The sequence below is a fragment of the Nematocida homosporus genome (genome assembly GCF_024244095.1).
Source record: "Nematocida homosporus strain JUm1504 chromosome Unknown 4546, whole genome shotgun sequence".
NCBI classification, from domain to species: domain Eukaryota; kingdom Fungi; phylum Microsporidia; genus Nematocida; species Nematocida homosporus.
The window spans coordinates 1-25761 of record NW_026250673.1 but is presented as its reverse complement, the minus strand read 5'-3'; the positions used below and the strand labels follow the sequence as shown (position 1 = coordinate 25761).

At 41.4% G+C, this 25761-nt stretch overlaps 13 protein-coding genes across 13 annotated transcripts; 6 read left to right on the top strand and 7 right to left on the bottom strand.

The window, feature by feature from the left end:
• Positions 1–145: 145 nt before the first annotated feature.
• Positions 146–3391, bottom strand: NEHOM01_1345 (uncharacterized protein; the record flags this gene model as incomplete). The annotated part of the gene is made up of 1 exon (XM_051490223.1): positions 146–3391. The coding sequence occupies one exon, from the start codon at positions 3389–3391 to the stop codon at positions 146–148; it is 3246 nt and encodes a 1081-aa protein (XP_051346183.1).
• An 874-nt stretch (positions 3392–4265) lies between these two features.
• On the bottom strand, positions 4266–6620 carry NEHOM01_1344 (5'-3' exoribonuclease 1; the record flags this gene model as incomplete). Its single annotated transcript, XM_051490222.1, has 1 exon — positions 4266–6620. The coding sequence occupies one exon, from the start codon at positions 6618–6620 to the stop codon at positions 4266–4268; it is 2355 nt and encodes a 784-aa protein (XP_051346182.1).
• Positions 6621–7202: 582 nt separating this feature from the next.
• On the top strand, positions 7203–8660 carry NEHOM01_1343 (uncharacterized protein; the record flags this gene model as incomplete). Its single annotated transcript, XM_051490221.1, has 1 exon — positions 7203–8660. The coding sequence occupies one exon, from the start codon at positions 7203–7205 to the stop codon at positions 8658–8660; it is 1458 nt and encodes a 485-aa protein (XP_051346181.1).
• A 110-nt stretch (positions 8661–8770) lies between these two features.
• Positions 8771–9721, bottom strand: NEHOM01_1342 (uncharacterized protein; the record flags this gene model as incomplete). The annotated part of the gene is made up of 1 exon (XM_051490220.1): positions 8771–9721. One exon carries the CDS (start codon positions 9719–9721, stop codon positions 8771–8773), a length of 951 nt encoding a protein of 316 aa, XP_051346180.1.
• Positions 9722–9960: 239 nt separating this feature from the next.
• NEHOM01_1341 (replication factor C subunit 1) lies at positions 9961–11502 on the top strand (the record flags this gene model as incomplete). Its single annotated transcript, XM_051490219.1, has 1 exon — positions 9961–11502. The coding sequence occupies one exon, from the start codon at positions 9961–9963 to the stop codon at positions 11500–11502; it is 1542 nt and encodes a 513-aa protein (XP_051346179.1).
• A 321-nt stretch (positions 11503–11823) lies between these two features.
• NEHOM01_1340 (uncharacterized protein) lies at positions 11824–12420 on the top strand (the record flags this gene model as incomplete). Its single annotated transcript, XM_051490218.1, has 1 exon — positions 11824–12420. The coding sequence occupies one exon, from the start codon at positions 11824–11826 to the stop codon at positions 12418–12420; it is 597 nt and encodes a 198-aa protein (XP_051346178.1).
• A 38-nt stretch (positions 12421–12458) lies between these two features.
• Positions 12459–12908, top strand: NEHOM01_1339 (ubiquitin-conjugating enzyme E2 M; the record flags this gene model as incomplete). Its single annotated transcript, XM_051490217.1, has 1 exon — positions 12459–12908. One exon carries the CDS (start codon positions 12459–12461, stop codon positions 12906–12908), a length of 450 nt encoding a protein of 149 aa, XP_051346177.1.
• A 9-nt stretch (positions 12909–12917) lies between these two features.
• On the top strand, positions 12918–14825 carry NEHOM01_1338 (uncharacterized protein; the record flags this gene model as incomplete). Its single annotated transcript, XM_051490216.1, has 1 exon — positions 12918–14825. The coding sequence occupies one exon, from the start codon at positions 12918–12920 to the stop codon at positions 14823–14825; it is 1908 nt and encodes a 635-aa protein (XP_051346176.1).
• NEHOM01_1337 (phenylalanyl-tRNA synthetase alpha chain) lies at positions 14802–16289 on the bottom strand (the record flags this gene model as incomplete). The annotated part of the gene is made up of 1 exon (XM_051490215.1): positions 14802–16289. One exon carries the CDS (start codon positions 16287–16289, stop codon positions 14802–14804), a length of 1488 nt encoding a protein of 495 aa, XP_051346175.1.
• Positions 16290–16541: 252 nt separating this feature from the next.
• NEHOM01_1336 (uncharacterized protein) lies at positions 16542–19334 on the bottom strand (the record flags this gene model as incomplete). Its single annotated transcript, XM_051490214.1, has 1 exon — positions 16542–19334. The coding sequence occupies one exon, from the start codon at positions 19332–19334 to the stop codon at positions 16542–16544; it is 2793 nt and encodes a 930-aa protein (XP_051346174.1).
• Positions 19335–19625: 291 nt separating this feature from the next.
• Positions 19626–21575, bottom strand: NEHOM01_1335 (glutamyl-tRNA synthetase; the record flags this gene model as incomplete). Its single annotated transcript, XM_051490213.1, has 1 exon — positions 19626–21575. One exon carries the CDS (start codon positions 21573–21575, stop codon positions 19626–19628), a length of 1950 nt encoding a protein of 649 aa, XP_051346173.1.
• Positions 21576–22000: 425 nt separating this feature from the next.
• On the top strand, positions 22001–22996 carry NEHOM01_1334 (cyclin-dependent kinase 7; the record flags this gene model as incomplete). Its single annotated transcript, XM_051490212.1, has 1 exon — positions 22001–22996. The coding sequence occupies one exon, from the start codon at positions 22001–22003 to the stop codon at positions 22994–22996; it is 996 nt and encodes a 331-aa protein (XP_051346172.1).
• Positions 22997–23593: 597 nt separating this feature from the next.
• Positions 23594–25408, bottom strand: NEHOM01_1333 (uncharacterized protein; the record flags this gene model as incomplete). The annotated part of the gene is made up of 1 exon (XM_051490211.1): positions 23594–25408. One exon carries the CDS (start codon positions 25406–25408, stop codon positions 23594–23596), a length of 1815 nt encoding a protein of 604 aa, XP_051346171.1.
• Positions 25409–25761: the final 353 nt, after the last annotated feature.

Here is a 25761-nt window from a genome sequence, read left to right as displayed (position 1 = left end):
TTGGCTAGTATTGGGTTAGTAGTAGGCTGGTTATTGGGTTAGTATTGGGTTAGTAAATCGGATGGGTTTGATTAGAGACTTTGTAAATTGTAGTCATTATATGTGTGCACATTTATTCAAAAACATCCTTGGATTTGCCATTCGATTAAACTCGACTATGGATAAGCTTACCGACAGCAAAGATTAATCCTAGGACGGAAAGTCCTCCTCCAGTAAGCAGTGCTGCCAATTTGATATTGCCCGAGCTCTTTTGGCTATTTGAATGACTTGTGGTGGTTGGTTGGGCTGCCTTGGGCGGTGATGTGTCTTGGGCAGATTCTTCTTTGCTGAATGTTGGCACTGGTATGGTAGGGGAAGGAATGCTCTGAGTGTTGTTGGCCGATCCGTGGCCGTTATGACCGCTATTTTTCCATACACTATGGCGGGGCGGGTTTGTTTGCGAGGAGAGGTTGAATGAGGTTGAATGAGAAGCATAGGGTGGCTTGGAAGGGCTTGGCACAACAGGAGTTTGTTTGGATTGGGTGATGACGATAGGAATGATGCCATTATATGAAAGGGGGTGGCTGGATTTATGCTTGGAGGAGCTTGTGTTTACGGTGTATCGCTCATATGATGGTATTGGGTTGATATTGGGCTTCTGTTCTGGGTTAGAAGAAGCCGTGCTCTTAGAGTTGCAAACAGTCACATTTGCAGGGTTACTATTCTCTTCGGATGATTGGGCTGTCTTAGAGTTTAAAGGCAATAAGGGTAGGGTGGACCATCTAGGTGCTAGATACTCTATTATTGTGCCTTTTGTATCTTGATACTTGTAAGGAGCTTGTAAAAATAGTCTCTCGACTTCGGTGGGATCGAGAAATTGGTTGAACAAGCGGCGCAGTGATTGAGTCAGTGTGTTTAAAAGATCCGATGTTTTAGCAAGCGCGGCTTTTTGGTCGTCGAAGAGCTTTGCGGTGTCTTGGTTAATCTCAGCAACGACTTCTTCTATTTTCTCCTGTACCCGGAAGCCATTACATAGACCGAAAATGCCTATATTAAACCTGCGGTTTACCAAGCAAACAAGCTCAATAATCTTTAACTGGGCAAAGGCCGGGCTGCTTTGGCCCGCAGTGACCTTATTCAAAAAGGAGGTTAAATCTGACTTATTCTTGTATTCACTCACCTGACCGATGAAAATGACAAGCTGGCTCAGATTCTGGTCGATAAGATCATCAAAGATGTGGTTGAAAGGAGGTAGGCTAAGATACTTTCTGACTTGTTCAACCCAGTTCTCAGATAAACAGAGCATCTTGTGATAAGGGTCGATCTCCGCGTTTATCGAGTTAATGTTTTGATGGTCAGATTGAATTTCTTCCATGTCTTTTGGCATCTTTGAGACATTGTTCTTCGAAGTTTGCTGTTTCCAGCACATTTGAAGGCTCTGTATCTCTTTGGCACGCTGGAACAGCAATCTAATGTAGTTATATCTATCTGCCAAACGCAGAATATACTTGGCCATGGCTTGTTGGACAAGGCGTGTGATTTGAGCCAAAGTCGCATCGGCATCCTCAAAATTATAATAGCGTTCAACAACCCCGATAAAGGAGTTTGCAATAGCGTTTTCTATAGAATCAGGGTATGGAATAAACTTGTCCAAAAGGGATTCGAACATTTCAAACATTATAACCTCAAGGTCCGCGTTTAACCAAGCTTTTTTCAAGCCATCATTCGATATCGGCAACTCGCCAAGGATATGGGTTTGTTGATCCATAATGATTGGCTCATTTTGATGTAGGAAGAGATCAATAGAATCATTTGGCTGGTAGCGAATTTGGTTAAGACGATCAACCACATCTACGAATATCTTAGTCATTGACTCTAAGGTCACATTTACTTCGTGAGTATATTTTGATATGTCATCAATGCTTTGATTTTTGTCTTTTGGGGTTATTTTCGAAGTTGAACTCTTTAGCATCTGACAAAGTTGGCTTGTAACATCAGCATAGAACTCGGTCCACTCTGTTAGAGACTTTGGGGCACCAATTACATCTTGAACTTCAATCACCCGGGTCCAGTTGAGACTACTCCAGTCTATAGGATAGGAAACAACTTGGGAAGGGATGCTCTCATGTTTTTCCTTACAAATGTGATCGTAGAAGGTAGATAAGTGTTGTGCCATCGTGCTAATTGAAGTATGTATTTCTTGGTTCGTTTTGGTATGATCCATGTATTCCTCGATCCGTGGCCAGAATTTATCCATTAGGGAGTCATTGTTCTTGATGTGCGCAGACAACAGGATTTTTAGAAGGCCAATATCGGTTGCATTCAAATAGTTCGGGTTTATATGGTCACACAAAGTATTAAAAAGCGGCTTGATAGCCACAGATATCTTCTTCAATGTTTGGATGAAATAAGCACTTTGTCTATTATAAGCTGGCTTCTGTATTAGAGAAAACCAGCCGCCAAACCAATTGTCAATGTCCTCGAGTTGGGTTATGGCCTCAAGTTTCGTCTGAAATACGCTATCAATATTCTTTTCCTGCTCAACCAATAGGTGAATCTCTTTCTTTATATTCCCAATTATATCCACAACTTTGTTATAATCCGACTCCAATGAGTTAGTGTACCACTGATATGTCTTTGGTAGCTCTTGAATTTGTTGTTCAATAGCATCGATGGCTTTATCTAATTGCAACATACTCTCGATCTTAATGGTAGTAGCTGCATGCGCCTTTGCAAGTTGTACGGCGCTGTCATCACTTTCTGATGTGCCACTAGAGCTCTGTTGGGCTACCTGCTCATCATTATCAACTCTTTCAAACCTTGTAACATGCTTTTTAGCATAAGACCACAAAATATCAGCTGACCACAGCAACTTACCACAAACATCTTCCCTCTCTGGATTGTTTGAATTCGCCAATTCATTGGTCAGCTGCGATATATCAACTAGATTCCAAATATTGTCCTCTTCAGAGACAACAGGTTCAACACTAGCCAAATTCTCACTACTGTTCTGATCAGAAGCAACAGGTTTAGCATTAATCAAACATCCAGAATCAAACCAATCCCCACAATCATACCAATACCCACTATTGCTCTGATCAGAAACTGCAACGTCAACACTAACCCAATGCTCACTATTACTCTGATCAGAAACAGCAGATTCAAAATCAATCAAATTCCCGCAATTAAGCAAACCATCATTGTTGGCCTGGTTAGAAGCAACTTCTAGTTCATTTGGGCTAGAGTTTTGCGGGTTGTCTAAACTAGTTAGCTTGTCATCCGAAGATTGCTCCGATGCATTCAACTGCTTGGAAGCACTCTTATTAGCCAACACAAAAATCAGCACGTAACAGAATACTATGACTCTTAAGACCAAATATCTAGGCCTTATTAATCTAAACTTAAAGTCCATAAATCTTAAGTTTCTTCGGCTTATCTACTTACCAAAATTCATTTATCACTAGCCATTTATTTACAAGCAAACAAGCAAACAGGCAAATAAGCAAATAAGCAAACATTTAATATTCATTAATCAAAACCCAAACAATAGATACCATTAACACTATCCCAAACAAAGAATAATTCACCCCAATCGAACTTTCAACCAATTTCTATTTAAATACTAGCCCACTATCTCTAGAATCTCTTCAAAACAAAAAACAACTCAATATTATCAAAACAACTCTTTATTTAGATTACTATTTACTTCAACCCATCACACTACTAAAGAAGAACTTAACTTAAAATGTACCAACAATCAGGTCGTCCTTTCCCAAAAAGGAAACAACGGTTTTATTGCTGCTAACAATGTACTGCTTTGCTAAGCAAGCAGCGATCCAGGGGGCAAAAAAAAGACTAAATATCTAGTGCCAAACCACTCAACCCGATTATCTCTATACCAGTCCAACTACTAAATAACATCCCACTACCAATAAATCACTTCCACTCCAAGCTACCAGATCTAACCCATCTACTTACTTTTAACCCATCTACTTTATGTCATCAATCCATAGCTACTCTGTAGCCTAAGAACTTAACCTCTACCAAAATCCTTTGCCTCTGATCCCAACTCAACTCAACCCAACTCAACTTAATCCAATACTTAACTTAATCCAATACTAAACTCAACTTAACCCAATCCAATCCAACCTAATACTAAACTTAACTCAATCCAACCCAACCCAATACTTAACTCAACTTAATCCAATACTAAACTCAATCCAATAAGTGTTTTATTTCAACCGTATTAATGTAACTGTTGCATTTCAATTGTCATACACTACACACTAAACCATTTGGATGCTTTTGCTACTTACTAAGACTTCTAATGGCAAGATGCGCTTCCGGCCATTAACACTGCAAATAACATAGCTGGCTCGGTCTTGCACAAAGATTCCCCTTCTTTTGAACAGAAGCCGGGCGGCCTTTTCCAGCTCTTCAGCCTCATCGGGCGAAAGTTCCTCATGACGACAGACAAGTTGATCCTTCTCCACGGCCAGAACTCTTTTCTTGTACCCAATAGCAATCACCTGGCAAGGCGTGAGATAAGGGAATCCACAGTAAGTATAGCCACCGCCAAAGATCCAACTGGCCTTCTGCTCTAACTCAGCAGTCATCTCAGCTACAGCTATCATTTCCAAAGCAGCCATTAAATCGGCACATGGTTTAAGACTAAGCACCATTCGCTTGCGCTCGCCGCCAAAGCACGAGTTCATTACTTTGGACATAGTTGAGACAACTCGTTTGGCAAACAGAGAAGGAATGTAGATTTGTGCTTTAGACGGAGTAGGAACCGACTGCAAAAGAGTTTGGTACGCTTCAAAGGTTCTTTCATAGGGAATCTCTTCGGCCTTAGTTGCTCCAACTCGCCAAATACGCAAAACATCTTGCTTATTCCTGATTAGATCGGCACTAGGTACGTTTTGAATTCGCTTATCAACTGCAGCTTGAATCTTAGCAATATCCACAAAGGGAATTAAGCACAAAGACTCCCAAACAGCCTTTTTACCATCTTGATCAATAGTAAACTCAGTCGGATAGTACTCACTTAGTTCAGTAAAGACACCTCGAAGCGCACTAGGCAGTAAGTCCTTATTAGCCGCCGGAAGAATACCTAGAAGTTGCACAAAAGGAGAAATAGGTCCATCACGTGCGTATCCAGTTCTTTCTTCTAAATCCTTTTCTATCTCTAGACTAGACCCATTAGGATTCTCAGCAATAAGTATCTTAAGGGCCTGTACAACATCAGTTAAAAAGACTGAATAGTGCTCTGGATAAAACCAACTCCAAGAATCACATTCAGCAAAGTAGTACTGGCAAAGCCATTGTAAACTCATCAAATAATCAAAAGTATGATTTACATCAATCTTCTTTTCCCGGTATCTAGTTTCACGCATTGCATCCCAAAGCAATTGTCCGGCCTCTTTCCCGGCTGAATCTATCACTGGTAAAGTCCGGGTGGCTTGAACTTGGGCGGCAGTAGGTTGCTTGGCCAGTCGAACTGCTTGTATCTCCGCCTTAGTCGTATACATAGGCGCTCCCCCGGCCTTGACCAGTCTTTGGTTAAATAACTTGGCTGTATTAACGAGTGCAGCACTTTCTTTAGCTAAGACTCGTTCTAGTACGCCTCGATACGTATATAACTTCTCTGGTGGAGATAATTGCAAGGCCTGGTGGACATTAAGACAGCGCTCATAAACCACTACTTCTTCTAAAAAGAGGTAGAGAGCTCCCCAATTAATCCGACCGTTCTTATGCAAAGCCACTCGTGTCCTTCGCCGGTAATCACGATACAAAATCAGCAAACTATCAAATGAAACTAACAAATTGAAAATACCAGGAACAAAATCATTACCAAATAAGGCCATAATAAAAACAATATCATTAACGGCTTCATTAACTGCTTTCTTATCATTAGCTCGCATACCTGTTTCTAAGCACAAGTACTCCCGAATAATATGGGCGTGTAAGAAGATAAACCCACCAGTACGGTTGTTCCGGAAGTCCATCTCTTCCCTTAGTATTGAGAAGTGGGGCATAGAGGTCAGAAGAGTCAAAAGGATTAAATCAGCATCTAGTCCATGAATACAGTGTCGCTTGGTACTGCACTGTTCAGCTGTGTTTTTGATATAAGAGATAATCTTATGCTCTCCTTCGCCGGGAACACGATGGCCTGAAAAGATAACAGTTACTTCGGACCAGATCTTAGCTTGAGCTGCTCGTCGTTTGGCAATGAACTCTAGCATTCTTTCTTGTAAGAACTCCATAAACTCAGTGCCTGGTGAAATGCAGTTGGGATCAAAACCGACGGTTGGCTCGGCTGCTATCTTATAGAAACGACGCGATCTTTGTTGGTTCATTTTCATGCGGCAAACAGGTCCATCTACTGATAAGTAAAGTAGTTCTGTTGGTTTTACAAACGAAACAACACTCTCAACATAGGCCCAGATATTCTCGGCCATATCATCCCATGTAGGCTCTTCAACTTGGCCTTTTCGGCGCTTTCCATTATCATGAGTTTGCATATGAATGATTCCATTCATATCTATATAGAAATTCTCGTATGTACCACGAGTATCTTGGTTTTCAATTGAAAGAGGATATCTTTCAGTAAGCATCTTGAAGAAGCGTGGAATACCCATGAAAAAAATGCAAAATAGTGGTTATATTGGGTTAGTATAGAAACTATCTAGATCTAGAACCAAATAATACATTGTTTAGTTGAGTTGGGTTGTATTTGGTTGTATTGTGTAGTGTTTGCTTGTGATATGTTATTTTTTGATTGGTTTGGGTTGGTATTGGATTGAGTTTTTTATGTTAGTTGGACTGATTGGTTAAATTTCCTTTTTTGGTAATCTGATTGGGTTAGTATTGGGTTGGGTTGAGTTTGGTTGAGTTTAGTAGAGTTGAGTTGAGTTGAGTGGTGGTGTAGTGCGGGGTTGGGTTGGGTTAGTCTTATAACGTGGTTGGTGTTTTGTTGGTGTTGAGTTGTGTTAATGTTGAGTTGTGTTAGTGTTAGTGTTTGATGGATGGATGGATTGGATGGGATGGGATTGGATGGGAAGAAGGCAGTGGTGTTTGCTGGTTATTGGTGGATAGGGGTTAGTGTATGAGGGGCTGGATGGAATTTTTGGGGAGAATGTTCCAGGCTGTTTATGTACCTGGGTAGGAAACAGATGTGAAACCTGAATTGAAGGTATTTAAGGAGTAGAGTGTGTGTTAGTATGCATATGCGGAAGTTTGCAGTCGGAGTGGCTGTGGTGCAGCTGGCGCAAGTAGTGTGGGGATTAACCTATGACACATGCAAGGTCGTGCCGGCCGCTGGTCTGTCAATAATCAAGTACTATCGCGAGAAGTGCGTGCACTGCCAGCGAATTGCACCTAAGATAACCAAAATCATTGATTCAATTGAAAAACACGGAACACCCGTAATGGGATTGATGGTTGACACGGATAAGTGCCATGATGAAGGTGTAAAGCTAGAGGCTATTCCAACCATAGTAGTTCAGAACAATGGGCTAGAACTCCTGCGGTTTTCGGGCGATCGGCCGTACACTGAAATTGCTGAAATGATAGGTAAAGCGACTGGAATATCCACATCGGTCTTTACGGCTATGCCAGAGGCGCGCAAGAGCCTTTTACACCTCACAAAGAGCGACTTTTTATCTGGATTTGCTGGTCCATGGGTCATCTACTTTGAAGATAGCTATAACCATGTGGTTGAGGACATTCTTTTACAGACATACAAGGCCTTTGATAATGAGATCAAAATAGCTAAGTATGTGGGCGCAGACAAAGAAATAGTTGCTGGTAGGTATTACATCTATGACTTCCCTGGTATTCTGGTGATGTACGATGGCATTCTTATGCGGTACAACGGCGAAATGACCCTAGCGGCCTTCCATGAATTTTGCAGTCGCTTGGTCGAGCCTAGTTTCAAGGAAGTTACGGCTGAGGAACTACAGAGCGTCCAAACCCCAACCTTTGTGGTCTTTTATTCGGATCCAATTCAAGCCAACCGGACTTTCCGCCGAATAGCTCATGATCTGAAAATGAACGCCATTACTCACAAGATGAAGGTCGAGGCCAATGAAGGCGAACAAGTTCTAAGACTGGCTGTCTTTAAGAACGGCACCAAATTCTACTACAGCGGAGACATCAACGATGAAGGAAGCGTACGAGAATGGCTCTTCCACTCCCACTTCCCCAATACTTCTAAGCTATCAATGGACAATTTCTACTCTATCTTCCATGGACTCAAACCGGTCATCTCCATTATAACCGATGGTGGAAACAACCGCGAGATTTCTATCTTTGAAGAAGCAGCACTGGCCCACAACCGCGGCAACTCATCCTCGCCCTACGTCTTTACCTTTATAGATAAGAAAGAATACCCCAAATTCACCGAAACCAACTTTGGACCGTTGCATAACAAGCCATTGGTGGTCTTCTTCAACCCAGAGAAGCAAGTCTTCTATGGCGAGCGAATTAAAGCAAATGAATCGTTTGATGCTTATCTCCAAAGACAAATCCAAGCATTTGAGTCGCAAACAATCCCAACCTACACGAAAGAAGCGCCACTCTCCTACAGATGGATTCTACTGGCCGCTGGTCTTATTATTGGAGTGGGCTCAATAGCCAAGCTTGGGCTAGCAACCAGAAAGAAGTTAGCTCTTGAATAAAAGCATAGTTTACAATTAAGTTAACAGTCTCATGTGCCAATATTATGTCTCCTTTATTGTCCTAGTGCTAGTGTGGAGTTCAGGTTATTGACTAAGAGGTTAGGATTGAGTTAGGATTGAGTTAAGATTGGGTTGGTCTTGGATTGGGTTAGTCTTGGCTTAGAACGCTTGGATTGGTCTGCCATCTGGTTCACAATCCTCACCATCTTCATGGTGTTAGTTATTCGCTCGCTGTCTATAACTTTATGAAGTCTGTATTTGTCCTCATACATTTTCCAGTAACCTATGAATTTATCAAACTTGATCTCGCTTAGCTTTTCGTCCAATACCAGGTTAGGCACATAAAATGCCAGGAGAGCCAATATAAAGTGTCCATCTTTACTAATCTTCCCAACTTTTATCTCAGTATCACCAGTCAACTTCTCCAAATGATTTTTCTCTAACAATCTGCCGCAATTTGTGATTAACATGGTGTTGTCATCCTTTAAGTTCAAGTTTATCCCTATTCGTCGATGCGACCCTTCCGACGGATTAATAGCGCGCAAGAAGCACACTAACAAACCATTCCCCAACAAATCCGAACCACAATCTAAATTCTGAACAACTAAGTCTCCTTTGATTAGACTAACAGGCCTCATACCGTCCGCAAACATCCTATACTCTTTGTTTGTCCAGCTATCTGGGAAGTGTATAGTAACCACACCCGAAACCAAAATATGCCATCTTTTCTTCGACGCATCATAATCAAGCTTCAGATAATTTGTTAGAGCCAGCACATCAGTCGCTGCAGCCTTTTGCTCACTAGAAGGCACCCATACCATCTGCAAGGCTCTATAAATACCATCTTGATCCCTCGTTCTTTTCTTTAATGCCTCTGCCATATCTCTCTCCATTTCCATATCTGAAGTCCTACTTGGCATACTTAATTTTAGCCTTTTAGCATCTCTTCTTTGGGCCAAACTGCTATCACTTCTAGGGGCAATAGTCCCATTGCTACAATAAACACCCACCTGCAGTCCTATTATAAATCCATATACTAACAGTCTACTTCCCACTATCATCAAACAGAAACTACCAAAAGTCATTAATTTATATCCTCAATCAAGTGATAACCAGCCAATAACAAACTAATACTAATCCAATAACCCGGCCAAATTAAACAATCCCTCCTCACAATATAACTTACCACACAACACCATTACAATACTAACCCCATCTCAACACTTAACACACCACAACTCAACCCAACTCAACTCAAACGCCTATCAATGAGTATAAAGCAAGCAGCCTATACTTTTTTATGCAGTCTAAGGAAGAGAAGCTTCCCTTTTTCGGAATGGTCTTCGTAGTGACCGGCGAAACTGAAACACCACGTGAAGACTTAGTTGCCCGAATTCGCGAACTTGGCGGAAAAGTAACTCTTTCGATTTCAAAAAACACCACCTATCTATTAGCCGGTAAAGAACCAGGACCATCTAAGATGAAAAAAGCACTAGATCTGGGAACCAAGATCATATCTGAATCTGATTTCGTTGCCATAACCAAAGATTACATTGTTCAGCCCCAGGAAGTTACACGAGAAGTAACTCAGTTGAGTAATGAGAAGTGGATAGATAAGCACCGGCCACAAAGCATATCTGAACTAGGAGGAAATAGTAGTGCAGCTGATCAAGTAAAAGTCTTTCTTATGGCCCTTAATCGTAAGCCCTTGATCATTGCCGGTCCTTCGGGAGTAGGCAAGACTTTATCTGTCTATTTAGTCGCTAAAGAGTTAGGCATTACCTTGATTGAGTATAATGGAGCTGATTGCCGTAATAAAGCGGAAATTGCTAATCTTTCAGTCTTTTCAGCCCAACAGACTTTAACGGTCATGGCCGGAATGCACCGGAATAAGGTTATTCTTCTGGAAGAAATAGATACGATGGGGGCCAATGATAGGGGCGGACTTAATGAAATTCTTACTTTGTTCAAACAAACTAAAGTTCCTATTATTATGACGGTTAATGATAAGACCAATCCTAAAATCAAAAGCATTCTGCCTAAGTGTAAAGTTATTGTTTTTCAAAAATTAGATAGCCGGACTATTATCAATACTTTCAAAAAAATAGTAACTAAAGAAAAGATATCTATTGCAGATAATACTTTAGCTCAAATTGCGGCTGTTTGTGGTGGTGACATGAGGTATGCCATTAATGCTCTACAATGTCTCTGTCAAAAAGGAAGTATCTCTACTGAAGACATTAAGGCCCTAGGTAAGGAACTAACTACTACTAATTTGTTTGATACAACTAGGACTTTATTCACTCGTAATACTTCTATAGACCGAAGAATGAAAGCTTTCTATTCCGACACTCTCCTCTCCCTCATGATGGTCCATGAAAACTACCAGGAAAGTCTTATTAGTCTATCCAGTGCCGCCAATACGGCCGATAGTTTAAGTCAGGCCGAAATCCTCTCCTCACAAGTCTTCTACCAAGGCGAGAAGAACCTTTTCCCTATTGCTGCTTACTATACCTGCATTAAGCCCGAACTACGTTTAAGTACTCGCATTAACTTTACCAAGTACTTAGGATTCTCCACTACTAAAGAGGCCAAGTACAAAAAGATCGCTCGTCTTCTTAACCATTTCAATACTGGTGGAGTGTTCACTAGTCGTTCCTTACACCACCACCTGGCCTGGCTAGCCACTTTCATTGCCGATAAGAAGGTTCTTCCCGCCGCCAAAAGCCGCCTAATCCAGCAACTTCAAATCGACAAAGAAGACTTCCAACTTATTGCCGACCTAACCAATACTAAACTCTCCACCGCCAAAATTGTCTTCCCCCACAACTGGGATAACTAACTCAATCTAAACCCATCACAATCCTAAACCCAACTCAACTCAACCTAAACTTAAACCAAATAAACAACAACCACCATCTTATCTTATTTTAATCTCGTCTTATCGAAATCAAAATATCAATTTAAGACCACATTAACCCCTCCTAAACCCAAACCAAACCCCTTCTAACCTCATCCTAATCCATCACATAATATCACCTAACTCCATCCTAACACACCCCAACCCAATACCAACCCCATCCTAACCCAATACCAACACAATACTAACCACCCCTAAACCAATCATACTAAGCCTTTATTATGTCCAATCAGTGTGTTTGCTATGGAGAAAAAATACAAGGAGAAGGAGAAGACCGAGGATGACTACCTTAAAGAAGTCGAGCGTATCAATTACAAGACCGCCCTTGAAGCTCAGAAGACGTTAAACTCAATTAGCAAAACAACTAGTAAAACTCAAGCAATTCTCTCAGAACAAAGAGAGAAATTAGAAGACATTATGTGTGAAGCCGATTCTATCCTCCAAAATGTCTCTAAAGGCAAGGAACTTTCCGTCAAAATGCAACGTGCTAGTAAATTCATTACTATTGGAGATAAAATAAGTGATAAAGTCAAAGGCATCTTTAAATCAACGCCTACTAAACGACCGCCTCTAGAAACACGAACTGCTCCCCTACAGTGCAGTATTCCTCTTAAAGAGCCCTATACTGCATGTCCACAAGAGGATGAAAATCCAACTGAAGATTCGACCAACGCAGTCCTTCTATCCATTCGTGATGGACTCAAGGACCTACAAACCCAGCTTAAGTCTCAAAACAGAGAGATAGAGGACCAAATGCCTCTAATCAAAGAGATAACAGAAATTAACAAAACTTCAACTGAAGATGCCGGGAAGGTCCTTAAGAATCTCAAGAAGTTGTAAGCAAGTAAATATACGGCAAGCAACCCCTTGAATTTTTCATGAAAACCCCTCTCTCGTTGTTGCGGCTGCACCGAGAACTGGAAGACATTTCTATTGCCGCTGGGGATACATTGGCCTTAGAAACGTTTGCTGATGGCTCGGCCCATTTGACATGGCATTTTCATATTAAAGATGGGATTTACGCTGGACATAAGTATCGGTTTCTAATCAAAATCAAAAACGACTATCCTTTTTCGCCTCCTAAACCGGTATGTCTTGATCCGGTGCTTCATCCTTCTATTGATCGACTGGGCCGGGTCTGTTTAAACATTACTCGGGAAGACTGGAGTGTGCGCCAAGGGATTCAGGCGGTTATTTTTGGTGTATCTTCTATTTTCTATGACATTCCGTGTGAGGATCCTCTTAATGCGGCGGCTTTAGAGCTATTCCTGGAAAGTCCTGATAAGTTTCAGATAGCAGTTCAGCAAACTTACCAAAACGGGCAATAAAATATTTATATGAAACACTTAGTTTGGATAGCTGGAAGTTGGCTTTCTTGGCGTGGGGCGAACTTTCATTTGGCGGTTGAGTATTTTGATAAATATTTGGGGTTATATTATGAGGGTAGATTGGTGGCTGAGTTAGAAACTGAGTCTAAAATCTTATCTGTGGGGTTAGGAGAGAGATTAAGTCTTCTGTTTGCTTCTGATCTGGTTATCTATGCTTATGATTTAGAGCGGGGCACGGTCGTAGAGGCAAAACGGATTGCCTTATCTGGGGTTGTTTTTGGACTAGCAGATCAGGAGTATATGATGGTTAGAAGCTGTACTAAGCATATGAAAGATGTACTTTGGGACCTTAGTAGGTTACGGTCGTATCCTATTAATCGGAATAGTAATGGGGAGTCAGAGCGGCAGATTATTGGGTGGCGAGTTCTGAGTAGGGATCGAATTGAAGTTGAGTATGCTGATCGGGTAAAGGAAGTGCTGGTTTATGATAATGAGAAGTTTAGCTGGATTGTGTCTACTAGATGTAAAGGGTTTAGTACGACTCTGTTTCTGGATAAGAGGAACCTGGTAAGCATTAATGACCAAACAATCACTCACTCTGTTATTTCCATAAGTCGGAGTTTATGTCAGGGCCAGACTGTCGAAGTGTGCGAGTTTAAGCCCAATAGTCTCACTTGTCTTATTAATGGCACTCAACACCGGATTTATCGCGACTTAAATGGGTTTGCCATTAATCAGCCAACCACGCCCTTCCACTCCCCAGCTAATTCTACTACCACTACTACCACCACCACCACCACCACTACCACCACTACTACTAACACCACCACTACCAACCCAATACTAACTACAACCACGCCGCATGTTTGCATAGAGAAGAACAACTTACTAATGGTGAACGGCCGAGTCCATGCTCGTTTGCTAGGCACCCCGCTCTTTTTGTCTTATGATGGCACATACCTCCATCGAGTTGATCAATGTGGGACTTTATCTATTTTCAAATTGACTGAGCGCTTAGAGTACCTACGAACTATTAATATTGCCCGAGCCGTTGATTTAGTCGGGTTTTATGCACTCTCAACGAAACGGGCCACTTTGACTCTGAGTATCTATAAAGAGAAAGTCGAAGTAATTGAACATCTAGAACGAGTAACAACCAAAAGCACAATCCAAGCAGCCAATCCTATCAAAAGTGCCTGTAAATACCGCAAAACCATTGTTACTCAAGATGTTCATGGCCAGTACACTCGCTACTATCTAGATAAAAACAAGACTCTGGTCAAAGAAGACCTTCATCCGCCAAAAGATACAGTCCAACTTCTTTACTCCGCTCCTAACCCAAATGTTTCTCTAAAGCGCTTAACCATCAGCAAGACCCACCAAACGTACACGGCTTATATCGAAGAGACCAAAACACTTAGCACTACCTTTATTAAATTCTTTGGCTTACTACATACTGGCTACTTCCATTCTGATGGGTTTAGTCTCTTTCTTTCGGGCCAGCCCAAGGTTCACTTCCAAGCACCCGTCAAAACTATGCAGGTCTTTAGCACCGCTCAACTCAGTGCTCTTCTCGTTCATCTGGCCTGTGGCCGTCTTCATTTATTCTACATTCAAAATGAACAACTCCTGGGCCGCCTGACCCTATCTGAACGAATTACGCCTGATTATCTTGAACTGGTTGATTTAGAAACCATAGCTACAGTCCAGTTTAATACTTTTAGTCTCTTTAAATACACAGACTATCTCCATCTTACTTGTTATATAACACTAACCCAGCCAATTACTTCATTTATCTACACTAACGAAACGATCTACTTATGCGGCAAACAAGGTTTATTATGTGCGCTTAGCAACGATGAGCCGGATAGCGAGTACTTGTCACCAGATAGTTCATTTGGCGTTACCCTTCGCTAAGCCATTTCTAATAAAGGCTAAATCTACCTTATGACCAACTAACTCTCTGATGTTATTCATTTGTCTGAAAATCATCACTGGCCGTTCTAGTGATAGGCCCCAGCCGATCACTCGTACATTAGCAGGCAGTCCCATGGGCAGAAGCATTTCTGGCCTAAACATTCCGGAGTTACCTATCTCCATCCACTTTTTCATCTCTTCGTGATAGGCAAAGACTTCTACACTAGGCTCGGTGTAGGGATTGAAGGCCGGCTTGAATTTGATCTTATCAATACCAAAACTTTTGAAAAAGGCCTCTAAGAATCCCATTAGATGGGCAATCGTTAGGTGCTCGCCAATCACAATTCCTTCCACCTGATGAAATTCGGCTAAATGAGTGGCATCCAGGGACTCATTCCGGAAGACCCGATCGATCGAGAAAAACTTACCTGATAAGCGGCCCTCTTTAGCCAGCTGGTATAATAAACGGGTCGTAACTGCTGTTGTATGAGTTCTTAGCACGTTCTTTCTGGACTCCTCTAAGCTCCAAGGGGCTTGATGACCAATTGAGCCGTAAGCTCCAACCGTATGTACGGCCTCCACCCGGCGCAAGTACTCACTATCTGGATCCTGGGCTGTGCTTGGGTTCTCTAAAAAGAAGGTATCCTGCTCATTCCGCGACGGATGGCGCTGTGGCTGGAAAAGAGCATCAAAGTTCCAGAAAGAAGACTCCACGTACTTCCCAGCATTCATCTCTTCAAAGCCCATCTGCAAGAAGATACTCTTAACTCGCTCTCTCTCCAAGGACAAAGGATGCAAAGCACCGGAATACTTAACCAGATTGGGCACAATATCAAAGTTGTACTTCTTTAAGCCCTGTGAGATGTTAAGATTGTGCAGCATATCTGAAGTAATATCACTAATGAGTTGGTCTGTGACATTAAAACTTTCGCCTTTCTCAATACGATAGTGGGTTGTATCTTTTTGAACAATCATCTTTCTTTTCTTCAAGATCTCAATCTGGGCACTATCTAAAGTTGTTAAATTGGCCAGGCTCTTCTTGATAGTATCTTCATTCTGCTCAGTCGCAATAACTAACGAATCACCACTAACTTTGAAAAGTCCAGATTTAATCCCGTTGTTACGGCCAACCATGATAAGCTTTTTGATCTCGGCATCAGACATAGATTGGTATACAGGATTAGTCCGGTAGTATGCATCAAGTTTAGACATTTCGACTCCTTTTTTGAGAGCAAGATATAATAGATACTCTGGCGAGTTACTCTGCTGAACTAACTCACCTGCTTCAGTCAAAGCAAGCATCTTGTGTCTAATTGGCGTGCATTTAATGCGGCCAAATGATTCGAGCTTTTTAACTACTCCAATAACAGTTACATAATCGCCCGAGATACTTGAGCTGTATAAGGCACCTTCGGTCTTAAGATGCTCGATAATAGTCTCTTCAATACTAGTCAAGTTACTCATGCTAAAAAATGACGAAACACTACGCTAAATCTTAGTTCAACCTCAAATAAGCCATAGCTAAATCTTAATTATCCCATTTCATAGCTATTGAGGTGGTATCTTATTACAGTTACCTCAATACAGAAATATCTCATTGCGACTATATCATAATTAGAGTGTTTATTGAGTTGAGTTGGTATTAGGTTATGTTGGTATGGGTTGAGTTGAGTTAAGTTGTTACTAAGTTAGTATGAGTTAGTTGAATGAACGGAATTATTGGATTATGCTAGGAGGTGCTTCGGTGGCTTTGAGAGCTTTGGCAAGTTCTGAGATGACTACTGAGCAGGTTCGGAGCACGCTGGGGTCGTTTTTGGTTTGGGACCAGTCTTGGATTTTCTTGATGGGGTCGGTGATGTTGTTGTTTTTGATTAGTAGTTTTAAGATAGCTAGGAGTTGGGCATCGGTCGATTCGTATGTTGTGTCTGGTGAATCTTCTGGAGCAAAGTTAATGGCTTGGGCATAGGACTTAATGACCTCGCAAAGGATTTTGAGTGGAGTCTCTTTCTCCATGGCTTCTTCAAAGAGACGTTGCGCAATGGTTTGTAGCTCGCCGGTTTCTAAAAGGAATAGAGAAATGGGCCAGTGCATGCCTTTGATTTTGATCATACCTGTGCGTAAAAGGTGTCTAATAAGGATAAGTGCGGTGACTTGGACTGGAGTGGAAGTATTAGCAGAAGATACGAGTGGAATAAATAGATGGGCTGAGGCATCGCCAACCAAACTACTGAAGGCCATAATAGAATCAGCAAGCGCAATTAGAGCTGTGACTTTCATTTGCTCGGTGCCATTATTAAGGATCTCAACAAGCTTAGGCATGTGTCGGCTGTTATACTCACTACTAATGGCCATAAGCTTGCCCATGGCCACCAGTCCAACTATCTGTAAGTGTGGGTCTTCTGATTGGAGTGCAACTTCAACTAAATCAATAAACGGATGAAGAGCAGAGTCTTCCCCAAAGATGATTTCATGCTCTTTGGCGAAAAAGACTCGATCGGCCATTTCTTCCTGCTCTTCCGTCGTAATCTTAGTGCTGTTCCGGCGCGAGCCTACACTAAGTCTTCTTTCACGGATTTCCTGATTGGCAAGACTCTCTCGCTTAGTCCGTTTCGGCTCTTCCGGCTTGTTGTGTTTGCCCCGAATGTTCCAGGCGGCTTCAACCCTTTCCAAGTGAACGGCGTGTTTGATGGCAATATGGCCAATTGCAAATACTACCGGGCTAAGTGAACCGGCCTGAGAAAGAGTCGTAAGTATTTCGGCTGCTAAGCCGTCTGGATCCGTGCTAATTAAGTAGGCCGTATCAATCAGACTCTGCAGTAAAGTTAAGGAATGAGGTGCAACTTTAGCCAGCATGGCTTTAAGAGCTACAATAATACGGGAAGTGTTACAAACTCGGTAGTCTAAATTACCAATCAGAATAATCACTTCAGAAAGAAGTTCGGGATCCGTAGCTGTATCTAGCAGGCCAAGAATCTTATCTAAAATAGTTTCAGAAACAGATCGGTCTGTGGTTGTAATCCGACGAAGTAGCTTAAGGTAGGGAAGTGCATTCTTATCTGCTTGGCTACGATCAATCCGGGCAATCAACCGATTAACAACTTCCAGACCTAAAATACCTCGCAGTGTTAATTCTCGAATAAATCCAGTATAAGCCAGAGCGCCATTATCAAACTGCACCATTAAATCAATTAGCTTACTAGGATCGCCATCGGCCATTCTTTTGATTTCCTCTGCCAAAGTATCCGTGGTTGTCTTGCCATCGGCAGATACTCGGTGCCACGAAAGCGTAAATAGATAAGGGAAAGTCTCTAAAGCGCCTTCTATACCGTACGAACTGCATAAGGAAATACATTGAATGATTTCCGTCACTTCACTTTTCGACCCAGTATTAAGCACCTCTTTGATGTAAGTAAGGCCTGTTTGTACGGATTCATAAAACTGGACGCAATCACGATGGTACTCGCCCTCTTGGTCTTGGTACTTCTTGATAATTTCGGGCGAAAGCATACCACCATCCAGGACAAACGGATGGGTCTCCAACGCTGCTTTAAAGAAGACTAAGGCTTTCTTTCTTACTATCTGTGTCTTGTCTTTAATTCGCGCCAAAACATTATCAACTACTTGCTGTCTAATTGTTCTTAGTACTGAGCCGACTTTAACCATTTCAGTTAGTGACTGAATGGCTTTAGCCCGACAGAAAAGACTTACATCCCACAGACGTTCTTGCAAGGCAGTGGTCAGTGCCTGTAACTCCTTTTCGCCTCTTTCCGTTGTTTCGATCTCTTGACGCAAGAACCCCGCCAGAAAGGTCGTGCTTTCAATAACTGCATTACGAATACTTGGGGGCTCAGAGGACAGACCTTGCAAGTAAATACCCAGTAGGTCAAAGACCCATTCAGGCTGCAAAGTTTCAGCTAAGGCCAGTAAAAGAGCCCCTGCGTTCTTTTGAAGTTGCGCGTTCTTACTCTTCTCGCTCTCTATCAAAATGTACTCCAAAGTCTCTTTCATCACAGCAATACCTAGAAAGACCAGTATTTCTGCTAGATAAGCAACTGGCTGTTCAGATAAGAGAAGAACAAGTGAGTGGCTTTGAATGCTTACATTATGTTGCACAGCCTCTTCTAGAATAGTGAATATTTCGTTTTTGACCTCTAGATAGCGTAATTTTGTTCTTTCAAGATAAGCAAACGCACTCTTACACAGCAGATCATAATCAGCCGATGCATCTTGACATAGATCTCGACTAAACTTAAAGAAGGCCAAAGTGGCAGTTCCATTTTCTTTGGTCTCTTTATCACCCAAAAGACTAAAGAACGACCCACCCATTCCCAAAAACAATGTACTATTATCGACATTAGCGAAGATCATTTTAAGAATATCAATTTCCATGGGATGTCCTTGAGCATTCCCAAGCACTATACTGTATTTTTCCGGTTCGGCCGAAAGGGGTTTATCTCGCAAATAGTTCACTAATCGGTCTAATTCACCTTCAGACAAACGAGTGGACATGACGTAGTAAATAAAATAGCAATTTAATCGGAATTTAAGATTAGTTTACACTTAGATGGTCTACTCAACTCACTACCAACCAAATCCTAAGCCAAAGCAACGTCATACTTAAACCTCAAGCCCCCTACCAAACCATCTATCAAAATTAGATACCAAAACCAAAACAAACCCAATACTAAATAGTCATTCCTTTATTTCCCAAGCAAACAGGTATCTATAGATATCCTAACCCAACACCAACCTAACTCAACACTAACCTAACCCAATACCAACCTAACTCAACATCAAGTTCTACTTCTTGTTCTGGCGAGTGCCTGGAACTAGATGGAGAGTAAAAGGCTTGGCTGAATCGCAGTAGAAGAACCCACGCTTCTCAATTTGAATGAAGTCTTTGGGCCGCACAGTTAGTAGACGTTCATCGCATAAGATTGTTCCTTCTTTCTTAGACTCTTCATTAAAGAGTTCGTGCGGTTCTTGGTCTTCGGGTTTCTCAGCAGTGATCAAGTCAAAATACTCAACGGTTTTGGCCTCAACATAAGAATTGGCCGGTACCCAAGTAACTTTGACTTTAACATTCTTAGGAGCAGTGTGGGTTTCCATTGCCACCAACGGATTAGTACTCGTGATTTTAAAAGAACCAACCCCCAATAAGACAAACTCAGAATTGATTTGCAGATGGCCAATGTCCGTTTTGGCCACTAAGATTTCCGTTGGCAGAGTTCGGGGTTCTCGATCTTCAGCTTCAATTGTACGCATGTTTACTCCACTTAAAGTTATCTTAAGCACTGCATCCTTCTCAATACCATGCAGTCTTTTGGCCGTTGGGTCTATTTCCTGGGCGTTTAAAGCCCAAAGCTTATCCCAGGTCTGAAGCACTGTATTCTTAGAAGGACCCTGCATGATAATGAAGTGTTTCAAAGCTTCCTTAGACAATCCTTTGCGTAAAATACCCCGGACAGTCGGCATACGCGGATCATCCCAGCCAGAGACTTTCTCATGCTCCACAAACCAGCGCAACTTCCGCTTACTCAGTACTGTATGTTTGAAGTTCAGCCGTGAGAAGTCCCAAATAACCGGACGATTAGTTAGCTCTAAGGCTGAAATAAACCACATATACTGCGGATTACGATCGCGGTACTCATTAGTACGTAGGGTTAAAGTGACACCTTCAATACTATCCAGAATAGGACAGGCAAAATCATAAGTCGGATAAACTTTGTATTTTGTTCCCGTTCGATGGTGGGGAGTATAATTAGTCCGATAAATAACCGGATCACGCATAGCTTTGTTAAGATTATCAACACTAATTTTAGCTCGTAAACAGTAAGTATCATACTCATTGGAAGATATCATACCTTCAAAAATACGTAAGTTATCTTCAATACTAGAATCTCGCCGGGGAGCAGGAATACCTTTATCCCGGTTACTGCGCATTTCCTCAACGGGAGTATTATCACAGTAGGCCAGGCCTTTACGAATCAAATCTTTGGCTTTCAAAAGCAACATATCAAAATAATCACTACTATGGGTGGTTCGGTACTTAGTAATACCTAATAAACTCAAGTCTTCCATAATGGATTTCTCGTACTCCTCCTTTTCCTTACTGGGATTCGTATCATCCATTCTGATAATTAAAGAGCCATCATATCGATCGGCAAAGTACTGGTTTAAAAGGGCAGCTTTAGCATGGCCAATATGGAGATAGCCACTGGGCTCTGGAGGAAAACGAGTTACAACTTTAAAATCAGCTGGGAGTCCGATATCAAAGGAAGCCTGATCGGTGGCTTTAACTTCTGTCTTCCGGGCCCGATTGTGTTCCTTTAACAGTTCGTCCTCTTCCGTAAGCATAGATGCATAGAAAGCCCCAACATTAGGGAAATTACCTAATTTCTTGGCTTTGTAAAGATTAACAAAAATCATTTCCGTATGTAGTAAAACAAAAATCAAAACTCTTTCCTTTTTAGGTAATGCAAATAAATCTAATTTTTCCAACTGAGGCAAAGTATCTACCAACTCGTTGTAAACCATGCATACCTTCCAAGAAGCTAAAAATGGGAGATCTTTAAGTAGTTCAGCTGCATCGGGAATTTCCTTTAGGAACTCTCCTAGGGATGTAAAGTTGCAAAACCCGCCCGAGTGTTTCTTGTTAGTCGGTTCTATCTGAATGCCTTTCACATACTTAGATAAGGCAAACGGAATAAGATAAGAACGTTGTCCAAAGTTGCATAGAATAGTCACCATAAAAATTAAAATCTGTTTAGGATATATACTATCCCAATACTATCTCAATCTTATCTTAATCTTATCTTCCTACTCATTTTCTACTATCTTAAGATCTTTTTATTGTTCTTCTTCCCTCTTATCTCATCGCTATCTTACTCCTACTTACCTTTACCTATCTCATCTCAATCTCATCTTATCTCAACCCAAACTCAACTCAAACCCAATTCAAACCCAATTCAAACCCAAACTCAATTCAAACTTAACTTAACTGAGATAAGGCCAAATAAGGTAAAATAAAATAAAAGAGATCTTCTGGTATAGTTGTTGATTTCGATTTGACTAGGGCGTATTTGATTTGGTCTATGATAGGATTGGCTGGAGTAGAGATGAGTTGAGTTAGACATGGGGTGGCATTTATTGGCGGGAGTGGATCTTAAAAAATCATGGAACGGGTTAAGAGGTATACTAAAGAAGAGAAGATTGGGGAAGGAACGTATGCTGTGATTTACGGGGGCAAAGAGTATTCAGTTAGTTTAGCTAATGCCAAAGACCCAATCGTGACAGATATGCCCCCTTTGAATGCCGTGCAAGAACGAAAGATTGCGATAAAGAGAATTAAGATAGTCAAAGATCGATCGGGGATAGAAATGTCGGCACTAAGAGAGATTAAACATCTTAAAAGTTTAGTCTCAGACTATATTATTGAAATTCTAGATGTTTTTGAACAAGATAAGCATATTCATATTGTACTGCCTTATATGGAAAGTAACTTAGAAGTAATTGTCCGTAGCAAAAAGCTGGTCTTTATGCCCCAAGATGTTAAGGCTTGGATGCTTATGATTTGTCGTGGACTTTATGAGTGCCATTCACGGTACATTCTTCATCGGGATATTAAACCGAACAATGTGCTAATTAGTCGGACGGGCCAAGTTAAACTAGCGGACTTTGGTCTTGCGACTGAATTTGGGTTTCCTGTTCGTTGTATGACCAACCAAGTCATTACCCGCTGGTATAAAGCCCCTGAACTCCTTCTAGGTAGTACTAACTACTCTTTTGGAATTGATATCTGGGCATTAGGCTGTCTCTTTGCTGAGCTTCTTTTGCGCACGCCGTATCTGCCTGGTGATGATGATGTTCACCAATTAGACCTGACCTTTCGCGCCCTAGGCACACCCTCCGAAGAAACTTGGCCTGAAATCAAAGATCTAGCCGGATATCGCTTAAACTTCCCCAAGTATCCCCCCAATAATCTTTCTGAACTCTTTGGTGCTGCGGGTCCCGATGCTGTTGATCTTCTTACTAAGATGCTTGTCTATAATCCTGCCAAACGCATTTCTATTGAAGACATTCTCGCCCATAACTATTTCAAAAACGCACCCACTCCCACTAAGCCCGGCCAGCTACCTTTTGATGTCCCACCTGGTCAGCAAAAGAACTAACTGTCTACTCCTAACCACTAATCTCACTAATACAATCCCAATCTCATTAATACAATACCAACCCTATTAATACAATACCAACCTATATTAATCTTATTTAAATAGACTACTGTGGTGTCCCGGCGACCTCCACTTTAAATATACTATCTACAGGAACAAGGTTCTTTATTAGTTGTTGAAGTTTCTCCTATCAAAAAGAATGCTAGTATGTTTTGAATTTTGATATCATAATCTCAGAATAAAAACACAATCTAAGTTTACAAGAAACTAAAATAAAAATGAACTGTTCTGATTTTGTGTTTAAGTTGAAGTTGGTTTTTGTTTATTACTAAGCCAGAATGTATTAAAGTTAAAGTTGACTTATAAATGATATCAAAATGAGATAAGAATAAATAAACGATCGGAATTATTAACATTGAGATTGCTTTGTTTATTTAGGAATACGGTTGTTGTTATCTCCTCAAAAGAAGAGATACCAATCATATCCGAGCAAAAAGGGCCAATTCAGATCAAGACTTACATTTCATTAGTAGTGCAGTTAAAACCTGCACTCTTTCCGAAAGAGTAGTGCGTTAGATCTTTCATTTGTTGTTTTGATCAAAAGCAGACTGTTTCTCCATTACTAGCTAGTTCCACAAGTATATGCTGATATTCACGTACCATGGCATTACAGTCCAGTCTATTGGCATTATTCTCAGCAAGCCTGCCTAAATAGGAGAGAAGGCTCTGAGCTAGTTGAACTGCATTCACAATTATGTTTATGGACTGCAAAGCTTCGATGCGTTGGGTTGAGCTTTGTTTCATTGTCCTCACTTCATGAAGCATACAGTTCAATAATCCAGTGAGATGTAACTCGCCACACCCGGGTACACCAGTAGAGTTTAAGAGTGGGCTCGGAATAGTAAGGCAAGATTGAGCTTTCGCAAGTGCTTTTGCATTGAAAGATAACGTTTCAGAGATCATTGCCAATACTAGTTTACACAGAATAACTTCAGTGGTTGGATCTAGACTAATAGCTAGTGCTGAACTACTATCGATGCTTTCTTCTGGCAAAGAAGCAATTGTCTTCTCCGGCCTGTCCAGTCTGTCCAGTCTGTCTAGCTTTCTAGCAATTGTATTGCCATAGTAAAGCAGCAACTCAAAGCGATTCTTAAGCCAATCTCTAGCATACACCACGTGCTCCTTTTCAAAATCTCTATTCGCCTCCGCCCACTCCCGCATATTCACACTAAACACTTCAGTACAATTACTCGAGCCAAGCCATACCTGCTGGTCACTAAGTTTCTTCCAGTTAAATCCAACGATTCGTCCTAAGTGTGCTATTAATGGACAAGCTGATTTGATTTTGAGATGAGTTAGTGGAGGATTGGCGACATTCTTACTTTCAGATATTTCAATTCTCTTGGCTATCAGCCACTCCAGCTCTACATTTATACTTAAGTATCCAACACAGTCTACATACACTTCACTCTTGTCGACTTCTAACCCAATTTCTAACCTAATTCTTTGTAGTCCCAAGGTCAATCGAGGCGTTATGAAGAGTTCCTGCAATGACTCCTTCCAGTGACCAACACGAACATCGAGAGCATAAACGAAGATAACCCCAAACACACAAACCTGTTCTATTCGGGCCTGTGGTGCATACAGCACCAATCGCTGTAATGCATATACACCAGCCGAATTACTTTCACCCCATCCAGGTATGGTTAAGCTAATTGTCTTTACTCGCTCGTCTAGAACTACCAAGCTGACCACTTGAGTATTAGTGTGAGCTATGGCCAAGAGGTGCCTGGCATTCAGTTGATCATTTGAACACATCCTAAGACCAGCCGAAACTAGCCAGTATATCTCTAGGAAATACTTGCGACTCTTGTCAAGCATCCATACAACTAACTCCTGGGTGTAATTTAGTCCTTCTTGATCCTCCCGTGCTGGTAAACAGAGCGGCGAGTCTACCAGCAACAGAAATGGCCTCGCAGTACACACTCGGGCTTTTCGGCAAAGATCCCTCTGTTCGTCTTGGGCTGGGGATGTAGTCTCCAAAGCATCACTCCACTTAATTATCACTCCAGGCCGTTTTAAACCTAGTTGGTCCACAGCCAACTCTAGCTTTAGTCTTTCGCTGACCTTAGTTGCCATAGCCTTCCCGAACTGATCTCTCTTAAGAGACACCCAAACCAAAGAGGACGCGTTAGATTCTACTTTAACAGGACTATCGATCGTGTTCAAATTAGTATCTAACCGGCCTACTGCCAAAGGCTCTATTGTCGCAAGACCATGGGATTTGTCTAGTTCATTAAGCCGGTTACATAGCTCCTTATTACGAAAGTCAATCAGCGCCAGACCAATCAACTCCACACACACTAATACCGATAATATTAAAGCCTTAGCATGCCCCAGCCTATCTTCCATTTCAAAAATCTAAGATAAAGCCTTAAAGTAAGCTCAATCTAGCTAGATAAGATCATTAAATAGTTGTTGATTTATTGTCATATTATGAGTCCATACTCGATATTCCTTACTTTAAGACACTTTTCAAGTCACTACTACCTTTATTACACCTTAATTATATCATAAATTGATATTTTGATTTAGGGTGAAATTTGAACAGGGGGGTCAAAAATAAAAAGACAAATTCCAGGCTCAGGAATTTTGATTTTTTCCTTTTTAGATCGCAATTTTACTCCCAAAACGGAGATTTCCCTTATAAGGAAAATTTCCAAAGTATAAATACAGAGAGAATTTGAGGTCCGTGGCACTGCGAG